Source organism: Cryptomeria japonica, chromosome 4, assembly GCF_030272615.1.
Source record: "Cryptomeria japonica chromosome 4, Sugi_1.0, whole genome shotgun sequence".
NCBI lineage: Eukaryota > Viridiplantae > Streptophyta > Pinopsida > Cupressales > Cupressaceae > Cryptomeria > Cryptomeria japonica.
Window position 1 is genome coordinate 712822749 of NC_081408.1, and position 21255 is coordinate 712844003.

A 21255-nucleotide genomic window follows, 5' to 3' on the forward strand; every position below is an offset into this window, starting at 1 on the left:
TCTAATAAAGGAAACTGTGGAGACGAATTTGTGTTCATCGCTATCCGAGAAGATGATATGGTTACTATAGATTCTACAAGTTGCATTAATAAGGAGAAAGCCCTTGCTGTGAAAGTTGAGGAGAAAGATGAATGGGTTATTGATAGTGGTTACTCTCATCATATGACAGGTTATAAGAGTAAGTTTGTGAACATGGAAAAGTATGATGGTGTTGTGGTATGATTTCAAGATAACAAATCTTGTGCAATTCGTGGTAGAGGTCCTATTTCTCTTGATGGTAAGAATAACATTGATGATGATTTATATGTTGAAGTTTTAAAGCATAATATTTTGAGTTTTGGTCAGATGGTTGATAAGGGATATGACTTGCAATTCAAGAATGACAAATGTAAGATCTTGAGTAGCTCTGGAACTGAGATTTCATCAGGTACGAAGACAAAAGGTAATATCTTTCACTTGAATGATGAAAGTAAAAGTTACATGATTTCTCAGATTGATGAAAGTTAGTTATGGCATAGAAGGATGTGTCATGTAAATTTTGATAGCATGATTAAGATAAGTTCCACTCAAGCAGTGAGAGATTTTCCTAAGTTATTAAAGCCCTTTAATTTGGTATGTAAGGAATGTCAATTGGGAAAGAAGACGGGAGTTACATATAAGAGAAAACAATATAATTCTAATGGTTTGTTGGATCTTGTGCATATTGATTTGTGTGGTCCTTCTAGAATAATAAGCTTGCATGGTGACAGATATTTCATGTTGGTGATTGATGACTATTCAAGGATGATGTGGGTTACATTCTTAGTGAGAAGGCTAAAGCACTAGAGAAGTTCAAGATTCTCAAAGCTATGATTGAAACTGAAACTAGACTGAAGCTGAAGTGTCTGAAATATGACAAAGGAGGAGAATTCACTTCAGGTGAGTTTAATGCATATTGTGAAGAGCATGGAGTTAAGAGATAGTTATCTGCTCCTAGGACACCATAGTACAATGGTGTTGTTGAGAGGAAAAATAGAACAATACAAGAAGCTACGGGAACCATGATGATTGAAGGAAATGTGTCGCATGTGTATTGGAGAGAAGCTATGAGTGCTACAATATACACTCTTAACCACATAAATATCAAAGGTGATACAGGTAAGACTCCTTATGAGTTATGGTTTGGTCATGCTCCTACTATTAGATATTTCAAAATTTTTGAAAGTAAATGTTACATTGAAATAGATGAAGATCTAGAAAAATTTGATGCTAGATGTGATGCAAGAATTTTTCTTGGTTATTCAACTACAAGTAAAGCCTACTGATGTTATAACTAAAGATTGAGAAAAATAGTTGAAAGTGCTAATGTGAAGGTTGATGAAGGAAATTTAAGATAGATCAGACCTTATGGATATGACTCAGATGATGAGGAAGTTTGTGCAGATAAAGGAAAATAAGTGCAAAATCAAGCTCGGATTGATCTGAAAAAGACAAAGAATCAAAGAAAAGTTGCAAATGCAAATGAAAAAGTTCCAGAGCCTGAAAAGCGAGGAAATCCTAAAACACCCAAGTATGTGAGAATGAATCATTTAGAGACTAAGATTATTGGTGACAATAATAGAGGTGTGATGACTAGGAAAAGACTTGCAGAAGAAATTTGTTTGATTTCTAAGATTGAGCCTAAAATTGTTGATGAAGCATGTAAAGATGAAAATTGGATTAAAACTATGGAAGAAGAACTTAATCAGATTGATAAGAACAATACATGGGAACTCGTACCTAGGCCTAAGGATATAAATGTAATTGGTACTAAATGGGTTTTTTAGAATAAGCTAAATGAACAGGGTGAAGTTGTCAGAATTAAAGCTAGACTTGTGTGTAAGGGATATTCACAAGAAGGAATTAAATTTGAGGAGACCTTTTCTCCTCTTGCTAGAATTGAAGCTATCAGATTATTTCTTGCATATGTTTATCATAAATATTTCAAGGTTATCAGAAGGATATGTTGGCATTTGATGAGCCGATATGTTGGCACATGATGATATGATAATAATGTATGTTGTCATTGATGTCAATAAGTATAGGTCAACTGGTATGAATATTGGAAGTAGTTGTTATTGATGATCAAGTTGAAGAACTAGTATGAAGAGATGTCGTGAACCGGTGTCGGGGTTTCACTAAGTGTGACTATCGGTTGGTGGTCTTCGCTCTAGGGTTTCCAGTTTGGCAATCTAGCTTGTGTGATGCAATCGATGTTATTCTATGATGAGTTAGCTAAGAAATGAGGATGAGATTGAGATGCCCAGTCAATTTTGTGCACATGAAGGATTTCCTTCAGGATATTGCATGTGAGGATCGACTGCATTAAATGTCTACCTCGGGAATGAACATTCTTCTTAGTGGTATGAAAAGAAAGCGTGATGGGTTATTGATTTCTATGTGCGGTGACAAATGGATGATGCAGAATGACTTGTGATCTATTTGAGATTGTTTTATTCTATGAAAAGTGTTTGGACGGTCAAGATTGAACCACCTGTAATTGTAAACCTAAATGATTAGGGTTTAGGGTTTATGCTACCGACCTAATTGTTGTCTATAAGGTCGATGTTGCTTGTTATTGTAAGTTGTTGGCAAATGTTGTGTGTGTATCTGAGAGATGAGATACTTGCTAGACCTAGTGAGAGAAAAGTGCAGAGTGTGATTGCAGAGTAGAGGAACTGAAAAGGATCTGCCTTAGCATATAGTGTTGTTATCAGATCAAAGTTTTACCTATTGTCTTTTAATCATTTCAACAAAAAGAAAATCCCTTTGCTGGGTGGATTTAACAGGCTTATTATAAATCCTCTAACCAGATGACTCAAGTTCATTCAGTTCTTTAAATCTTCTAGCAAGGTAACCTTTAACAGGGTTTCAACCTTTAATAGGGTATATAGCCATCCCTTAGCTAGGTGATCTTTTACAGGATCAGTTCCTAGAAGAACCTTATTGTAAAGTCTTTAATCAGACTAGGCTCCTAACAGAGCGAGCTTCAAAAGAGTTCAAAACAAGCTTGTGGGTATTCATCCCCACCGTGGTTTTTTCCATTTGGGTTTCCACATGAAAAATCCGCGTGTCATGAGTTGTGCATTTTCATGTGATGATTAAGTATTCTTTGTTTAAGTGATTATGCATGTAGAGCTAATGGTTATGGTATTGCTCATATACCACATGCATATGTTTATGGGTGAAGTAGTTATCAAGTATTGAATGTATTTGAAGTATTTAGTTTTACCTGTTAATGTTGTCTGAAGTCTTACTGTGTTTAATCGGTATTGCCATGGTTAAGTTTCGTAATGAAGACAATCGGTTAAGATTGTTTTAACTTGATAAGTTGCTGAGAAGTTTTTGTATGTATTGATTCAGCCCCCCCCCCTCTTAGTACCAGTTAGGGTATTATTTGTTTATCATTATTCATCAATTGGTATCAGAGAAACTCTAGGTCCTCGGTGATATAAGCTTAATTGCTTGAGGAAAAAGATCCTGCCTTAATGATGAAGAGGGAAGGTCCTAAGTTCAATAGAGATAACTTCAAAATATGGAAGGATAGAATGAAGATCTATATCAAGAGTTTGGGTGCTCAACACTAGAGCTATGTTGAGAATGTCTATGTAATCCCCACTGGCACTTTAACCGATGATCAGAAAAGAGAGATTCAAGAAAATGGGCAAGTTATAGAAGCTCTTATTAGCAGTTTGTCCGATATTGAGTTCATTAATGTACAAGATAAGGACACTCCTAAGGATGTATGGGACACTCTGAAAACTATTTATGGCGGTGATGAGCATGTCAAGCAAGCTAAGGAAGAGAGCCTTAGAGGAAAATTTGAAGACATGAGGATGGTTGAAGGTGAAACCATTCAACAATATGGCATAAGGGTCAAGACTATTGTTGGAGATATCAAGAGCACTGGTGGAACAGTTGATGATGCCACAGTTGTTAGTAAAGTTTTGAGATTATTATTATTGGTCTATGCAATTAGAGTTGCTGCTATTCAGGAACTAAGGTCTATTGACAAAACCAAGGTATCCTTAGACTCTATCATTGCAAACTTGACTTCATATGAGTTGAATAGCTATGATTGCAGTGTTCAGAAGACTGAGTCAGCTTTTAGAGCATCTGTTGCACCAACCATAAAAGGAAAAGAAGTAAGTACCAGTTATGAATCCATGCATAGCAGAGGTATGGATGATGAAGAGATTATGATGGAGTTTGAATCTCTTCTTGCGAAGAGACTTCCAAAAGGCACTAGAAAATATAGAAGTAAGATTCCTTTAAAATGTTTTCCTTGCAATAAGATAGGACATAGAGCTATTAACTATCCTAACAATGATAATAAGGATAAACTAGAGAGGTTTATAAAGTATAAAGGAAAAAATAGAAGAAATTGTCTTGTAGCAGTGGATGAAGGTGTTACTGATGAAGAATCAAAGAATGAAGAGAATGAGGGCATATTGTTTGTAGTTGTAAAGGAAGAAGTGTCTGACAAGAAAGCACTTGTCTCTCGCATTGACATTTCTAACAAGTGGATTATTGATAGTGGTTATTCTCACCACATGACTGGTGATCAAGAAAATTTTATGTCTCTAGAAGAATATGATGGTGTTGTCAGATTTGGCAATGATGCACCTTGTTTGGTAAAAGGAAAAGGATCCATCTCACTGAATGGAAAGAGCAGTGCAGATGATGTCTACTGGGTAGAAGGTCTTAAGCATAACCTGTTGGGTCTTTCTTAGCTAAATGATAAAGGACTCATTCTGGAATTCAATGGTGGAGTCTGCAGTATAATTGGAAAGAATGGTGAACTTATTGCCACTGATAAGAAGACTAGAGGTAACTTGTTTCAGCTGAATACCAAGATAAGTCGGTGTCTAATGGCAAAGTTTGATGACAGTTGGATATGGCATAGAAGACTTTGTCATATGAACTTTGATAATATTGTAAAAGCTAGTAAGATCAAGGCAGTAAGAGGATTGCCTTTGTTGAACAAACCGAAGAATGCTTTATGCAGAGAATGTCAACTTGGGAAGATGTCTTCCTCAACTTTCAAAGGTAATTCTTTTTCAGTAGAAAACTTACTTGATCTTGTGCACATTGATTTGTATGGTCCTATGAAAACTAGAAGTATTCAAGTAGATAGGTATTTCATGATTTTTACTGATGACTACTCAAGAATGATGTGGGTCACATTCTTGACAGAAAAGTCTGATGTTTTTGGAAAGTTCAAAGGCTTTAGAGCATTAGTAGAGAAGGAAAGTGGTCAAAAGATAAAATGCCTAAGAACTGATCAATGAGGTGAATTCACTTCTGGTGAATTCAACAAGTATTTTGAAGATAGTAGTATCAAGAGGCAGTTATCTACCCCAAGGACACCACAATAGAATGGCATAGCAGAAAGGAATAACAGAACTGTAGTATAGATCTATGATTGCTGGTTTGTTCTATCTATGACTAATCAGACTAGATATAGATCTATGACTGCTGGTTTGTTGTATCTGACATAGACTAAACCTGACATTATGAATGTTGTAGGTCTTGTGGCTAGATTTCAAGCCAATCCTAAGGAATCTCATGTTACTGTTGTTAAAAGGATATTCAGATATTTAAAAGGGATAGTTGATTTTGGTTTATGGTATCCTAAGAATGATGACTTTACATTGAGTGATTTTACAAATGTTGATTGGGTAGGTGATGTTGATGACATAAAGAGTACTATAGGTGGTGCATTCTTTTTGGGAAAGAAGCTAGTATCATGGGCAAGTAAGAAGTATAATACTATCTCATTATCTACTACAAAGGTTGAATACATTGTTGTTGTTAGCAATTGTACTTAGGTAATTTAGATGAAGAAGATGTTGAAGGATATAAGAGCTATTTATGATGAGCCTGTTGCTATATACTATGAAAATTCAAGTGTTATTAATATTTCAAAGAATCTAGTACTACATTCGAAGACAAAGCATGTATCTATCAAGTATCATTTTTTGAGGGAGAAGGTTAATGAGGAAGAAGTTAGATTGGAGTATGTATCTACAAAGGAATAGATTGTCGATATTTTCATAATCCTTTGCCTAAAGATACTTTTGAGTATCTCTGGGAGAAGTTAGGGGTGATGGCCCCTCCTTATGAGATCTAAGATGCATGAAGTTGTAGCGGTCTAGTGAGCTTCACAGAGACATCTTGTGATTTGGATTGATGAGTGATGGTTGCTTCTCAACAGAGGTAGTCAGTGTTGTGGTTCAGATGTTCACATCTATGTGATAATTCAAAGGAGGAGAGAATCCTTATTTCTGTACCTTTGTCATTGATGTCAAGGGGGGAGAGAAGCATGTGAAAAACCCTAAACCAGTTTTGGGTGATGAGCAGAGGATATTGAGTTATTGGTTTAAGGGGGAGCTGATATTTCTGATTTTGGAGAAATTGATTTTCTTTCTTTGCATTGATTGTTTTTCACATTCATATGTTTCTATCTATGCCAAAGGAGGAGATTGTCACATATTGGCTGATATGTTGTCATTGATGTCAACACATGTGAAGTAAATATGTGTTTTAGTGTTATAGTCAGATTGGTTGAGCTGGTTGAGCCCGTTTGATGCAAAAGAACTGATTTGGTTTAATGGGTTGTGAGATATTTATCTCTAGTTGATTTAGCTAAACTTTCTAAGGTCGCATGATGATTTGACTGAGTTGTGAGATCCGGTATTGAGGCTAGTTATTCAGTTGTTCAGTATTGAAAATTTTGTGAATACGTTTGTTGTTCTCTAAAAATTTAATATCTTTGGTTGTCGATGTGTGGGATGTATTTTGCACATTGATGTGTGTCCTTAGGTTTGAGTGGTTCATGATTTGGAAATTCGCAAATGAATCTTTCAGTTTGTCAGTCAATTTTGTTGATGTTCTTGAGGTTCAGTAGAAAGATGATGATGATTCTAGTAATGTGAGATGTTGTGGTTTTTGTGGTGTGATTCAAGTTTCCTGTGGATGTTTCTAGATTGTGTGCTATGCGTATTGGTGGTTCACATTAATTATTATGTGTGTTATTGAATATTTTCTTGGTCCAGTGATGTTCTTCGTGTTATGTGATATTTTTGGTGGTGTAGAATGTTGCAGATAATCGAGGCATAATTCTTGAAAGTGTTTCATATTTGTGGTGGTTGTTTAGGTCCAGACTATGTCCTAGCCAACATTATTGTTGGTTCGCATGCATTATTGAAGTGTGTGTGATTATATTTTTGTAATATGTAGCATGTGGTGAGCCAACCTTTATTTCATGATTGATGACTTGTATAAATTTATGCAATAATCATTGAGAGAGACAATGCTATGTGTGGATAATGTAATAATCATTTAGTAGCAGGGATATTGTGTGAATTTGTGTAAAGGTGTGTTGCAGAGCAGAATTGATAGTGAGCTTAACCAAAACTATACTCAGACATGGGAAGATGTTATTCTATCAGTTCATGATTCTCTAGATGTGATCCAAATGCTTTTGTAAGTTAGTGTCACTTCTTATAAGGTAGTAAACCTTCCCTAAGGGTTGTAGCCCTTCCAAGTTTTATAATTTGAGCAGTGTGCTCTAGGCAGTGTGCCTGGATGAATGTTCATTCCCCATTGTAATATTTCACTTACTCCTAATAGGGTATTATCTCATTGTGGGTAGGTTCCCACCATGGTTTTTCCCTTAGCTGGGTTTTTCACATCAAAAATCTTGGTGTTATGTGTGTTTTTGATGTGGTGTTGTCTATTGCTTTCACTATTAATATTAGATATATTTTGTAGGTTAAGTTTTTGTAAGGTTTTGAATTTTTGGTGCAAACTGATTTAGCTCCCCTCTCTTAGTTTGCTACATTGCTGCCAACAATAGGTACATAGAAAGGCATGAAAATAAAAGGCTTGGTTGGTCACTGGGAGAAGGGGCCAATGAAAAAGAGAAGCTTGATACATGAAATCGCAACTTAAGTACATTCAATAGATCGATTTGATCAATGAAAGATTAGAAAATTAAAGCATAATTTGTGTTTAAAGGACTCATAATTTTAGCCTTAGGAAAATACATTAAAACCCTAAGAAACTACCAATTTCAAAAGATTACGCAATAATGTCATCAAAGTCCTCAATGAGGTCCTATACTCTATGATTGTATGGTAGTCACATTCAACCCCCTTACCTCATCAATAATCAATTCAATGTAACCAAAAAACCTATAAACATCTTAGTTCTCTCTTTCCAATCCAATAGAGACCATGTACGAGAGCTTCATTCTCGACTAAATTGTTTGCAAAGCGGAATTAAAAACTGAGAAGAATTTAATATGTTTCGTGCAATAGAGACAAAAACATCTCACATCCACCTATCCCATTTTTACTTTTGGATCCATGAAGACATATAAATAAACATCATCTTGTTTGTTTCTTTTTCCAAGGTTATGCATGAAATAATCTTCCTCCAGAAGCCAATAAGTATCAAGACCAACCTCTGATGTGTTTATGAGGAACAAAATCACGAACTTTAGCCCCTCACTCATCAAGCAAGAAAGCAAAGTGGTTTTCTCAAATTTCCAATCACTGGAAGAGGAAGTCTTGAAAGGTTCATGAGTTCATTGTTTTGTCGAATTGCCGATTTTCACTTGAGGAGTTCGTCAATTCGTGGTTCTGTCGATAGGTGGAGTCTTGAAGAGTATATCTTACATTCAAAAACTTCCTTGCTCGATGGTTAAAATGTCATGGCACTCATCTAATTTCCATAGTCCGATCCAGCATGAATGCACATGGTATTGAAGCTCAACAAAGGAAGGTGATATGAATAGTAACCAAATGTATAATGTCACGTGGTAAAAGATGATTGGATCGTCTGAAGATTGTTGGTTCAAATTCCCATGAAGAGTATAAGTGCGAGATATTAAGACAAAGAAGGGGTTGGCTGGTTATGCGAGAGGTTGGCTCTTAGTTGATCAAATACTATATATATGGTTAAGTTGGTCATTGAACGATTGAAAATGGGAGATCAATTGAAATGAACTTGTGGTAAACAATCTGAGAAAGCATATCATTTTTGACCAAGATGGTGAAATTTATATAGTTGTAATGAATGTTTGAAAGCTTTTGTATTTTCATAAATGTTATTGTGTTTGAATGATGATTGTGGTTGTGTTATATGGTTTATCTTTCATAATGGTTGTATCAATTAGTAATCTTAATTTAATCGCATAGAAAAATTAACTATCAATAATTCTCAATAATATGAAACATGCTTTATATTTATTATATACTTAGTGAATCACAAATGGTAAAATATAATAACATGAATCATGATTAGAAAATTTGAGAAAAAGGAAGGGAACAATATAAATCAAAAGCAAGTTTCAACATTTTCCAATCCATTTAATTTACAATATAAACTTATTGAAATATCATAACAATAATCTAGAAATAGACAAGTTGTATGAATAAATAAAAAATCCAAACAAAAATGTTACGATACAAATAAGGGCAAGAGACCAAAAACAAAACCAAATAGAATCAATTATATTAATTAAAAAGTATTAAAAAAATTTGGACCACCCTTCAAGAGTCATGTTTCCTATAATTCGTAGAGCCAATTTGTCATAAGGATGAGGTAATTTAATGAGATTTTAGAAAAATCATTATTTATCATAGTTCCATTATCTATTTTCCCTTCAAGAGTCATGTTTCCTATAATTCGTAGAGCCAATTTGTCATAAGGATGAGGTAATTTAATGAGATTTTAGAAAAATCATTATTTATCATAGTTCCATTATCTATTTTTAATTTAGATATTATTAAATAAACTGACTTAATTACTATGTTTGTGTAAAAGAGGTTTTTTTCTTAATATGACCCATAATTTATAATATTCCTCATTTTATTCTCTTAATTATGAAGGAAAAATGAAAATATCTCAAATTAGTATTATTTAATTAGAAAAAATGTGAAAATATCAAATTGAAAACTTTGAAAAATTGATCTTTTAGAGAGGAGAGCAAGTAACTTCACTTCACTATTTACTATAAATCAAGGGTTTAATTCCACGAGATTCCCATGTAGTCCCCTAAATTAGTAAATTTGAATTGCATGTAAGAAGGAAATTTGACATTGGTTTCAAAATATAAACTAGATAACTTCCAACTAGTAAGTATGCTTAGAATTTGAAACCAAAATAAAAATTGTTTACAATAGTAAATTTTATTTGTTTAATTTTTTATAATTTATTTATATAAATAGAAGTCATATTTTTAATAGATATGAAGAACTATTAATATTAAATAATTAATAATTTCAAAAATTAACTTTTTTGTATCTTTTCGTATTGGAATTTGGTTATCATTGTAAACTGCAATTTTTCAATACCACATTCAAAAGAATTTTCCTACAAGAAATATTATCTCGAGTTTTCAAAAAGTAAGTTTGTTAACAAGCATTCACTTAAAGTAATATTTCCTAAAGGGCATATTATCTTGGAGTGAATGGATCAAATTCAATCAAGCCACCATGACTTTAAGCTTTGTGTGTCGTGTAAATCTCAATTGTAAAACGAAACAACAAAAAGAAACAGTCACATTTACTTAGCTATATTTAGAATTGAATCCTTATGAAAGTTTTGTATAACATCTAAGTTTCTTCTTTTTGTGTACTACTAAAAAATGAACATTTCCATCTATAATTAATCTTTTTATACCAAATTCAATGAAATCAAAGCTTTATAATACTTTCATATAATTTGTCCATACTTTCAATAATAAGAAACAATTTCTACACCATTATTGAAATAACAAACTTAATCTAATTTTTTATAACAAAATTTGTAATATATGTTTCATTAACTCATTTTCTATTAATTAAGTTAATATATAATATCACATTTATTTACTAGTATATTTCAAAGGTAATGAGGTGAAATTGAATTATTTTGATTATTGTCGTAATAGGTAATGCTCTTTTGCTTTCGTATCTTTTATAAGTCTGAGGAGCTATATTTGGAACAAGCAAGCTCCCACTAATAAGCACTCATTCGATCTGTGTTAGAAAGATATTGTTATCTTCCGAGTGGAGGGAGCAAAGTGGATCCATAATTTGGTAGGTGTCAAATGGGGTGATGAGATGTAACAACAAAAGTGAACAGTTTATCATGTGAACGATACGATCAATTTCCATGGCCTTGAAGGTTTTAAATGTCACATCTTTCAAATGTATGGAGCAAAATGACTGGTCTCTGACGTCAGTGGAGCATCAATGGTTGGTGCAAAGTAAATGGATTGTCATATATCAGTCCTTGCATGGTTGCATGCTCTGTCAAGTTCATCAAAACACTCTTCTGTGGGCCATGACTATATTCCGGGTAAAATTGCTTACAGTTGTTCAAATTCCCTGTTTGAAATATAATGCAATCCAAACTCCGTGGATTGAATCTGCCCCTTCCCCGTCTGAAATCTTGTCCAAAGCAGTCTCTATCAAGATCCGATACGCAGAGGCACTGTGGAATGTGATAAGGACACGTAATGGGGGGTGGCTGGTCACGAGATGTAACTACAAAAAAAGCTCTGTAATATGATGAAGATAGGTCCTGAAATACTTACTGCAAACTGGATGGGCCAGAAGAGTCCAATGGATAGAAGTCTGTGCAAAGCTGTCGTAGAGGGAGATTCAGAGAAAGTGAGAGAGTTAGTAAAAAATAATCCTCACATTCTCAAAACGGTTACTCCTTTGGGTAATACAGCTCTCCACGTAGCAGCAGGTCGAAAGGATTATAAGCTAGTTGAAGTATTGATTTCCTTGAAACCTTGCATGATGTTAACAAGGAATGCAATGCAAGAGACGGCGCTACATAAAGCGGCGGCGGCGGGATGTTTGGAAATTGTTGAGCTTTTTCTCAATTTTACGAGCCATGCACGCTGTAATTGCTCTGAATGCCAACATGTGGAGGGCTTTGATTTAGAAGCTGGAGGATTAAATCATCAGGATTTATGCCGATCTCGAAATGCTGATGATCAAACGGCCCTGCATTATGCCGCAAGGGGTAATTACGTGGAGATTGTGAGTTTGTTGTTGAAGAAAGTGATGGGTATTGCATTGATTGTGAATAAAGCTGGGGAATCTGCACTGTTTATAGCATGTGAAGAGGGGTGTTTAAACGTAGTAGAGAGATTGTTGGAGAAAGATGTTCGTGTTTCTGATACTAGATTGGATGGTCGGACTTGTCTTCACGTAGCCATTAATATGGACTGCTCTGGTAATGCCCAACAAACCCTAAAATAGGTAGAACTTTATGTTGTAGATTATATGGGCACTTTTGTCTTAGGTCTTTCTCTTTGTTTCAGAAATGGCGTTCCACTTGCTGCGAATGAGACCTGCATTGGCCAAAAAGGAGGACGCTTCAGGTAACACTCCATTGCATGGAGCGGCAATAATAGGTCATGCAAAGCTTGTAGAGGAGTTATTGAGAATAAGCCCAGATATGGCTCTTCAGAAGAACCAGGATGAGATGGCTGCGATTCATATCGCGGCTCTTATGGGCTATGAGAAGATTGTGAGTTGCTTGATCGACAATGTACCTGATTGTATAGAAGTTCTTGGGAAGGACAATAAGAATGTCCTGCATTTTGCTCTGGAATATGGTAATGTTTCAGTGGCTAATACTCTGCTGTTCAACTCCATGGACCCGGCTTTTTTAATCAATCATGCTGATAATGATGGCAAGACGGCATTTCACAAAGCAGCCATTGATCGGGAACTGGCTTCAAAGGTCAGGCTTTTCTTTAACTTTCTTGCATCCGGTTCATGCTCAAATTTCTTGTAAGTTGTTTAGGGTTTTCTAGTTAGCTGATATGATTCTGATTTAGAAAATGTATGTTAAGTTTTGATGTGGTTTATCTCAAATCTAATATATAGAAACTGAAAATGTGGTGTTTAAACTCCACTGCTGATAAAATGATAAGAGACTGATGAAATTATGTCTTTGTTTAGTTTAGAAACATTTTATCCTTATTATATTTGGATAAGATACCAGGACTATTTACCTCTTTATATATAGGTGAGCTACCTATGAAGACTATTTATTGGTAATGTACCACTCTTGTTATACATGAGGTGGGCTATTCTTAAATGCCAAAACCTGTCAAAGGTACACTGGTCATTTATCATCTTTTTTCAATAGAAAAATATTACTCTAATATTTTATAAATAGTTGGTATTAGCGTGGGTGGGTTACTTAGACTATTGGATCTACTCTAATATTTAAAAGGAAAATATTAGAGTTGGTATTAGTGTGTATAGTGTATGTAATATAATAAGATTGCTTTTAGATTTAATTGTGTATGTTTTATATTTAATGATTTATTATTAGAAAGAAAAATTTTGTTTCACATTCGATTATTCATCATTAGAAAGAAAAGTGATTCTATTTTAAAAACCCTACACAATTGAATCTAAAAGCTATCTCATTTCATAAAAAATAAAAAATAAAAAATGTACACAAGCTATCTTATTTCATAAAAGTATTACCGAAAACGGGTTTAAAAATTATAAAAGTTAATGAAATACTCAAACAATTTTCTGTGACTTTATTTGCAGATGCTATCTCCAATGGCAAAGATATCGACATGGAATCTGAATGCAGTAGATATCAGCGGTCTTACAGCCCTAGATGTGATCGACATCAAGACAACGTTCCCTCAAAATTGGCTCTATGGCTTACCATTGAGAGGAAGAGGAGCCTACCAGAAGGCATGGACAAATTTTCTGCTTAAAACATCTAAACCATTGCTGGAAGATGAACCAGAGATATTCCCAGAGGTGTACTGTGACGATAAAAAAGGTGGTGTAGACAGTCTCTCAATAATTGCGACTCTCGTTTTCACAGTGACGTTTGCAGCAGCCTTCACAATTCCAGGCGGAGTACGGAGCGACAACGGCGTTCCTGTACGGATGCATGCAATTGCACTGCAAATCTTTACGTTATTCGATTCGATAGCTTTCTGCAGTTCAATGCTCGCATTGTTTACTTTGACATTTAAATCGAGGAAGAGGGAAGTTGTTGATCTTCTCCTCTTTCGCATTGTATATCATAGAGGGGTATTATGTTTCTCTATTGGTAGTAAGTGGATAGGTTATGATGGATTAGGTTTTGTGCAGCACGCAGTGGGTGCAACGATACTTTCATTCATCACTGGTGTATATGTAATGGTAGCACCCAAGTGTTTGTGGTTGGCACTTACAGTCTGTGCCATGGGAGCCTTCACCTACTATCTATATGGCCTCATGTTATTTACCTTTCGTCGACATTTGATTTCCTTATAGGGAAAAGATGCGTAATTAATAATGATTAATTTAATTTATGATTTGAATTTTAGTAATTGGATTCATAGGTTCAATAGTATTTTGATAGTTATATGAAAAGTGTCACGCAAACATTTTAACATTACCATCTTTGGTTTTTGGTATACGTAAAATGCTTTTGACCTATCGTTACACCATGTGAAGAACCTTAAACTAAAAGACTTGATTATTAACGTTCAAATTTAATTATATTTAGTTCAATTTTCCATATAATGATATTGTCAAACTAATTACATGATATCAAAGCATTCTCTCCAAAAGTTCATTTATATCTTTGTTTACAATTTTTATCGCCTCGATCATCAAGAGCATTCCTAAGATCTTCGCTTAAATCCATAAGTTCAACTTTTGAGATCTCCTTTGAGTGGTTATACTCTTCCAAAGGACTTGGCTCTGATACCAATTGTTGAATATCCAGAATACTGAGAGGGGAGGGGTAAATCAATATTCCCTTGAACTTATTAAAACTTCTAACTAACCAATCACATAACATAATTTAATATGCAGTAAATGAAATCAACACAAAACACATAACAACAGATTTGTGCGTGGAAAGCCCAATATGGGAAAAGGCATGGAGAAAATGATCTCTCAAGTATGATGCAATATGTAACCGGTTACATAGTACAAAGGGGTGGCTCACTGCCCAAATACAAAAGGCTCTCTAGTGAATGATGGTATTCAAAATTTGAAATGTTAGATTTTCATCTGACATATGTATTAATTATAGCTCCTTTGAAGTGCACAAACTTCTCTTTACATTCACTATACATACATCGCATAACAATATTCACATCCACAATCCTTTTCATATATACAATATGTACACAATATTTGTTTTTCAACAACCATATCTCTAACTTGCAAAACTGATGGTTATATATATCTGCACCAAATATTCTGATCAGTTGGCTCAATTGGAAAGGGGTGAGACCAAAATATCCACACACAACATCAAAAATATCTTCATAAGATGTCAGCTTCAATCATGATCCAAAGGGTACTTTGTAAAACATGCCTCCAATATGTTAGATAGGACCAAATCCAAAAACACCTTGTAGATTATGCCTTCATTACATCTGGATGGGACTGGAGCCAAAGTACATTCCGGTAAGGTAAATACTAGACCTCAGAAGTGCATGAAGTAAGCATATCGCATAACAAAGAAATAGTGTATACCGGAGCAAATTGTTGGACCAAACTAAAAACATACATGCTGGACCAAATCACATCAATGACATCAATGACAATAGGCCAACAATCTTCCTCTCTATATCTATCTTTTTTCTCCTCTACCTCTCTCATCTCCTCTTCCTATAGATCTTTATATCACCTTATATCTTTATCTTTCCTTCTATATCACTCTCCCTCTCCATTTCCCTCTATATCTCTCCCTCTCTATATCCCAATATATTCTTAACTCTATATCTCTCCCTCTCTATCTCCTAACATATTCTTACCTCTCTATCTCTCTATGCTTGTGTCTCCCTCTTCCTAGAACTCTCCCTCTGCATATCTCTATTTTCCTCTACTTTTGTCTTCCCTTATATATTTCTCTCCATGGTTATCCTTCTATCTCTCACTCTCTTTATCATTATGTATTTTCAACCATTTCTTTTTGTAAAATCTTATTTAGATTGCATCTACCACTTAGATGCCCATACCTCTTAGAAATCTTATAAAAAATATGAGCATTTTCATATCCAATAGGTTGTACCCAAACCCCAAGATGAGGTTTGAGGGTGATATGAGTAAGAAATACCATTTTCATGGCCTTGTCAACACACATCTAAGAAAAATGATGAGATTTTTGTTGCATGACTTTAACCATAAAAGGAAGATGTCTAAAGGAGATAGCAATACCCTGAAAAAATTCTATAACTTTATAATTTCATAGGGAGATCCAAGATCCTAATCCACATTGGGGCAAGTAAGCCAAGAATCCTTGATTGATCAAACCCTAGCTTCCACTTGCAAAGATAGAGAAAGTAATTAAGTTAATTATCAAAATCACAAGGCCCACCTATTAAGACTTTGATAAGATCTTCTTTGTCAAAAAAACTAAAGAGAAACAACCCATTGGTTATGGCACTAATACATACACTACCCTTAATTTACAAGTAACATCCACCAACTTCCTAAAATGATCCACATTAGGCCTAAATGGAACAAACCTACCAACTTGAGAAAGATCCATTCCCACAATCACCTCTTCCATTAAATCATCCAACACAATGAACTCCAAGCCTTCTTTAGATATAGACACCAACAATGCAAAACACTTGCCTATCTTCGGATATTTAAATCCAATCATCTTATCCACAAATGAAACAAATTATTCCTCCACAAAGAAAGAGTGGAGACCATAACTAGGAAAAATAAGCCTTTCTTCCTATTTCCTTCACCTTAGAGGTGACCTTGGAATTAACAAAACCCTCATGCTTACTTGGTAGAGCTAAAATAGCTTCAAAAATTGCCACCTTTGATGGGGGGTCCGCTTAACCTCCCTAATAGATCCATCAACCTCAAACCCTCAAAAAGACTTTAGAAATTCAAAATTGCAAGTGTGTAATATAGAAATACAATCCAATTTGTTACTTGTTTCTTTGGTGTTGACAGTGGTAAAAAATTTGGATTCATAATCTCTCATCATGAAATTTAAGTTTACATGAATAAGAGATGCACAATTCTCATTAAGGAGGGTTTTTGAATTGTCAAAATAACATCAAGAGGTCTTCTACAGTGATTTGTTTGTGTTAGCAAAAACTATTATGTTTTACTTTTTAAATTTAACACCCATTTACTTGTAAAAATATTATTATTCAATACGAAAAGTCAAATTCAAAATGAAAATGAAAATGAAAATAAGCTTTTTTTTGTTCATATCATCTTGAGAAACAAAAACAAAAGCTTATATTGCTTGACTTACAAGAATACAAGTTTCAATCACCATAAATTATTTATCTTCATTTCCTCTTTTAAAAAATAAAAATTAAAACTTATATAGTTAGACTTACAAGAGTAAAACAAGAACATAAATTGAAAACTAAATTGTCTATTTTTCTTGTCCTAAGTTAGTTCCAAAGTAAAATAAACTAGCTTTATGTCATTTATATAGTTATATGTTTGTGTAATTGGAGTAGTTTAAATTCATAAATCTCCTAGTATAATAATTTATTCTTTTTGTTTCTATTTATTTAAAAAAAATAATATATTAAACTATTAAAATATTTCTTGCAACTTTGGTACTATCAATTTAATTAAAAATTAGCTTAATACATTTATCTAAACAAACATTGAACATCCCTTCTAAAGAATATGACAATTGATTAAATTAGTCTTACCTATCATATAAAATTTCAATGAAAATTTACATATTTAAAAAAGGCAATGGAAATAATTTAGTTATTATTTTAAAATATATTATTATGAATAATTAAAAATAATTAAATATTTTTTAAATGAGAATCATAATACTTAAACATCAATGAATAATAAAAATATAATAATCTAATATAAACTTTTATATAATTTTACTTTTTAAAGAAAGTTTCTAAATTCATATTAGAAACTATTTAATTATGTTTCAATTGGAATTTTTATAATAAATATTATTAAATATATATATTAATATTATAAATTAAAATATTATATTATATTATATTATATTATATTATATTATAATATATTATATTATGTTTTATATAACAATTTATATGATTTATTAATTTTCAAGGTGATCTAAAATTGAAAAATAATCATATAAACTTTCAAATTCTTTGATAATTACAAATTTTATTTACATTTAAAAGGACACTTAAATTGTTATAATTCTAAAACATTGATTTTTGAAAAGAAATATATATTACAAAATATTTTTAATATTTATAAATGATCTACCCGTATATGAAGGAAACCTTATAATCCTCTCTGCTCAAAATAATATCATATGGTACCCACTTTCCATGTTAAAATGGGTAAAACCCACACAATTCACATGGAGATGGACAATTTGGCTGTTTCCACGGAGATCATAAGCATTATTTTAGATCAGCTGGCTCTCTAATCTTATCGACACCAAACAAGATAAATATGAATATATTTAACAAAGTCTATGTTAATTTTAATGGTTTGTTATCCGTCATCTTAATTTAGAGGCTAATTTTTTTTTCTTCGTTTCATTTGACAAGATTTTAGGTCCAAAAGCATAATTGTTGTCATTTTGAATTGTTTTTTTAAAAATAATTTTCCAACAATTCAATGCAGTTTATCAAAATAACAAGCATGAATATATTTAACAAAGTCTATCTTAATTTGTCATCCTCCACCTTAATTTAGAAGCAGCTTTTTATTGCTAGTTTCATTTGGCAATATTTTAGGTCGAAAAAGCATAATTGTTGCCGTCTTGAATTGTTTTTTCTAAATAATTTTTCAACAAATTTAACGCAGTTTATCATAAACAGCATGCATGAATATATTTAACAAAGTCTATCATAATTTGTCATCCTCCACCTTAATTTAGATGTGGCTTTGCTAGTCTCATTTGGCAAGATGTTATGTCTAAAAAGCATAATTGCCATCTTGAATTGATTTTTCTAAATAATTCTTTAACAATTTAACGCAGTTTATCATAAATAGTATGTATGCATTGCTTTTTCTAAATAATTCTTCAGATTTATTATAAATAGGATGCATGTTCAATGACTTTCACCTTGTGTCATAAAGCTTATTGAAAGTAAGCTTATTTTGAAGGTTATTTTGGTGGGTTATTGAAAGCATAAATTTTAAAAATTTAAGCATTAGAAATTGAAGTGATTTAATTGAAGTTATCTGAGTAAAAAATTGAAGTCAGCCACAAAATATTTCAGAATCCAAGGTAAAGATTTGATTCTAATCATTCAAGTGTCACTAGTTGAAAAAACACACACAATCTAATTAGGAAGCAGCAACAAGTTTACTTTAATCATTGGTTAGAAGTTTGAGATCATATTTATGTAGAAAAATAAATTTTACTAATGAAACAAACGATTTTAATTTTTGGATATTTAAATCCTTAGCAGTTCTGCTAGAGTTTTTTTTTTTTTTTTTTACACAAGAGATCATTAAGTTTATATCCATCTATTATATATAGCTGCTTTGTTTTTAAATATACTGACAGTTCGTTTTGATGTTTAGAACTGGGCAAGAATGGGCAGGGTAAAGATTGCAATAAAAAGGATAGAGAACCCAAATGCGAGGCAGGTGTCATTTTCCAAAAGGAGGATGGGTGTGTTTAAAAAGGTGAGTGAACTGTCCACATTGTGTGGGGCAGAGATTGCAATCATAGTCTTTTCTCCTGCAGGGAAGGCCTTCACATTTGGGACTCCTGACATTGATTTTGTGCTTCACAAATATCTCAACATTCCACTTCATGTAAGTGATAAGAAAGTTCAAAAGTCTTGGAGATCAGAACAAGAATACAAATCCATACTGAGTGAGTTAGATGCAGAAAACAAACGCAAGGAGAAGCTCAAAGGACTGGAAAGAAATAATGAGGTGGATTCATGGTGGAGAAGAGATATTGAACGTTTAAATCTGCACCAACTGAGAGAGTTTAGTGACTCCATAAACGAGTTCAAGAAAAGGATTCTTCAGGCTTTACAAGAGAAGGAAGCAATGAAATATAGGAAGAAGGAGCTAGATGAAATAGAGGCTGAAGAAATGTGTCAAGGACAATCTTTTCTAGCTATGTTGGGTGTGCAAGTAGATCGTAAAGCTCACTCTGTAAGGGGATCCTCTTCTCATAGTGAAGGCATGGCATCCCATGAGGGCTGCCTGACTTGCAAAAAGTGGTCATGCCTCTTGAGAAAGGACAATTGCTCTCTGAGGAATCATTTTGAAAGTGGGTGTAATATCACCCACAACAAATGAGATTTCTAGATGTGTATGTACTCAATGGACGCTTTTTTTTAATAAGAGTTTAATGGTTTTAATTTCTATATTTCTCGTATGATATGTAATCAAATTTTGCACATACTGATTTAGAGTTTTTAAAAGTAAAATATTATGATTGTAGAGGTGTAAAACAAGTCTAGTTAATGAGGTTTGAATTGTTAGAAAATTTATTGTCTCTGAGCCTATCTACTGCCATCTACATTGTAGAGACTCTAGTTGAAGATCTTTTTGGGAATTTCATTTCTTCTTCTTCTGAATGCACAATAGTAGTTATTTGTTTGTCAACGATGTAAAAGTTGGTAGGTAATTTTGAGTTTTGAAATTGAGGGGAGATTTTATGAAAGGTAAGAAGAGACAAAATACAATTAGTCTAGTAGGCAAGTTTGAATTTTAAAATTGAGTGGGATTTTTATTTTTATTTTATGAATAGACATTCCATGAAAAAAGTATTAAATATACACTATTCACAAAAAAAAAAAAAAGTGGGAGGAAGAAGAGACATAATAGAAAGAATGGTTTTCAATGAACAATTAGTGTGGTAGCTAAGTTTGACTTTTGAAATTGAGTGGGAAATTTTGTAGAGGACGAAAAGAGACAAAATAGAAGGAATGTTTTTTTATGAACAATTAGTTTGAAAGGTATGTTTGACTTTTAAAATTAAGTGATAAATTTTGTAAAGGACAAGAGACAAAATAGAAGGAATGATTTTCAATGAACAACTAGTTTGGTAGGTAAATTTGAATTTTGTAATTGCGTGGGAAAATTTTTAAAGGACAAGAAGAGACAAAATAGAAAGAATGTTTTCAATGAACAATTAGTCTTGTAGGCAAGTTTGAATTTTGAAAGTGGGTGTAATATCACCCACAACAAATGAGATTTCTACATTTGTATGTATTCAATGAACGTTTTTTTTAAAATAAGAGTTTAATGGTTGTTTTATCTATATTTCTCGTAT

The 21255-nt window shown here is 33.1% G+C and overlaps 2 protein-coding genes across 2 annotated transcripts; both read left to right on the forward strand.

The window, feature by feature from the left end:
* The first annotated feature begins 11443 nt into the window (after positions 1-11443).
* On the forward strand, positions 11444-14379 carry LOC131047436 (ankyrin repeat-containing protein ITN1). The gene is made up of 3 exons (XM_057981321.2): positions 11444-12261; positions 12350-12774; positions 13602-14379. Exons 1-3 carry the CDS (start codon positions 11580-11582, stop codon positions 14325-14327), a joined length of 1833 nt encoding a protein of 610 aa, XP_057837304.2. The 5' UTR covers positions 11444-11579; the 3' UTR covers positions 14328-14379.
* A 5174-nt stretch (positions 14380-19553) lies between these two features.
* LOC131047439 (agamous-like MADS-box protein AGL62) lies at positions 19554-20276 on the forward strand. Its single transcript, XM_057981325.2, has one exon. It carries the CDS (start codon positions 19554-19556, stop codon positions 20274-20276), a length of 723 nt encoding a protein of 240 aa, XP_057837308.2.
* The last annotated feature ends 979 nt before the right edge of the window (positions 20277-21255 follow it).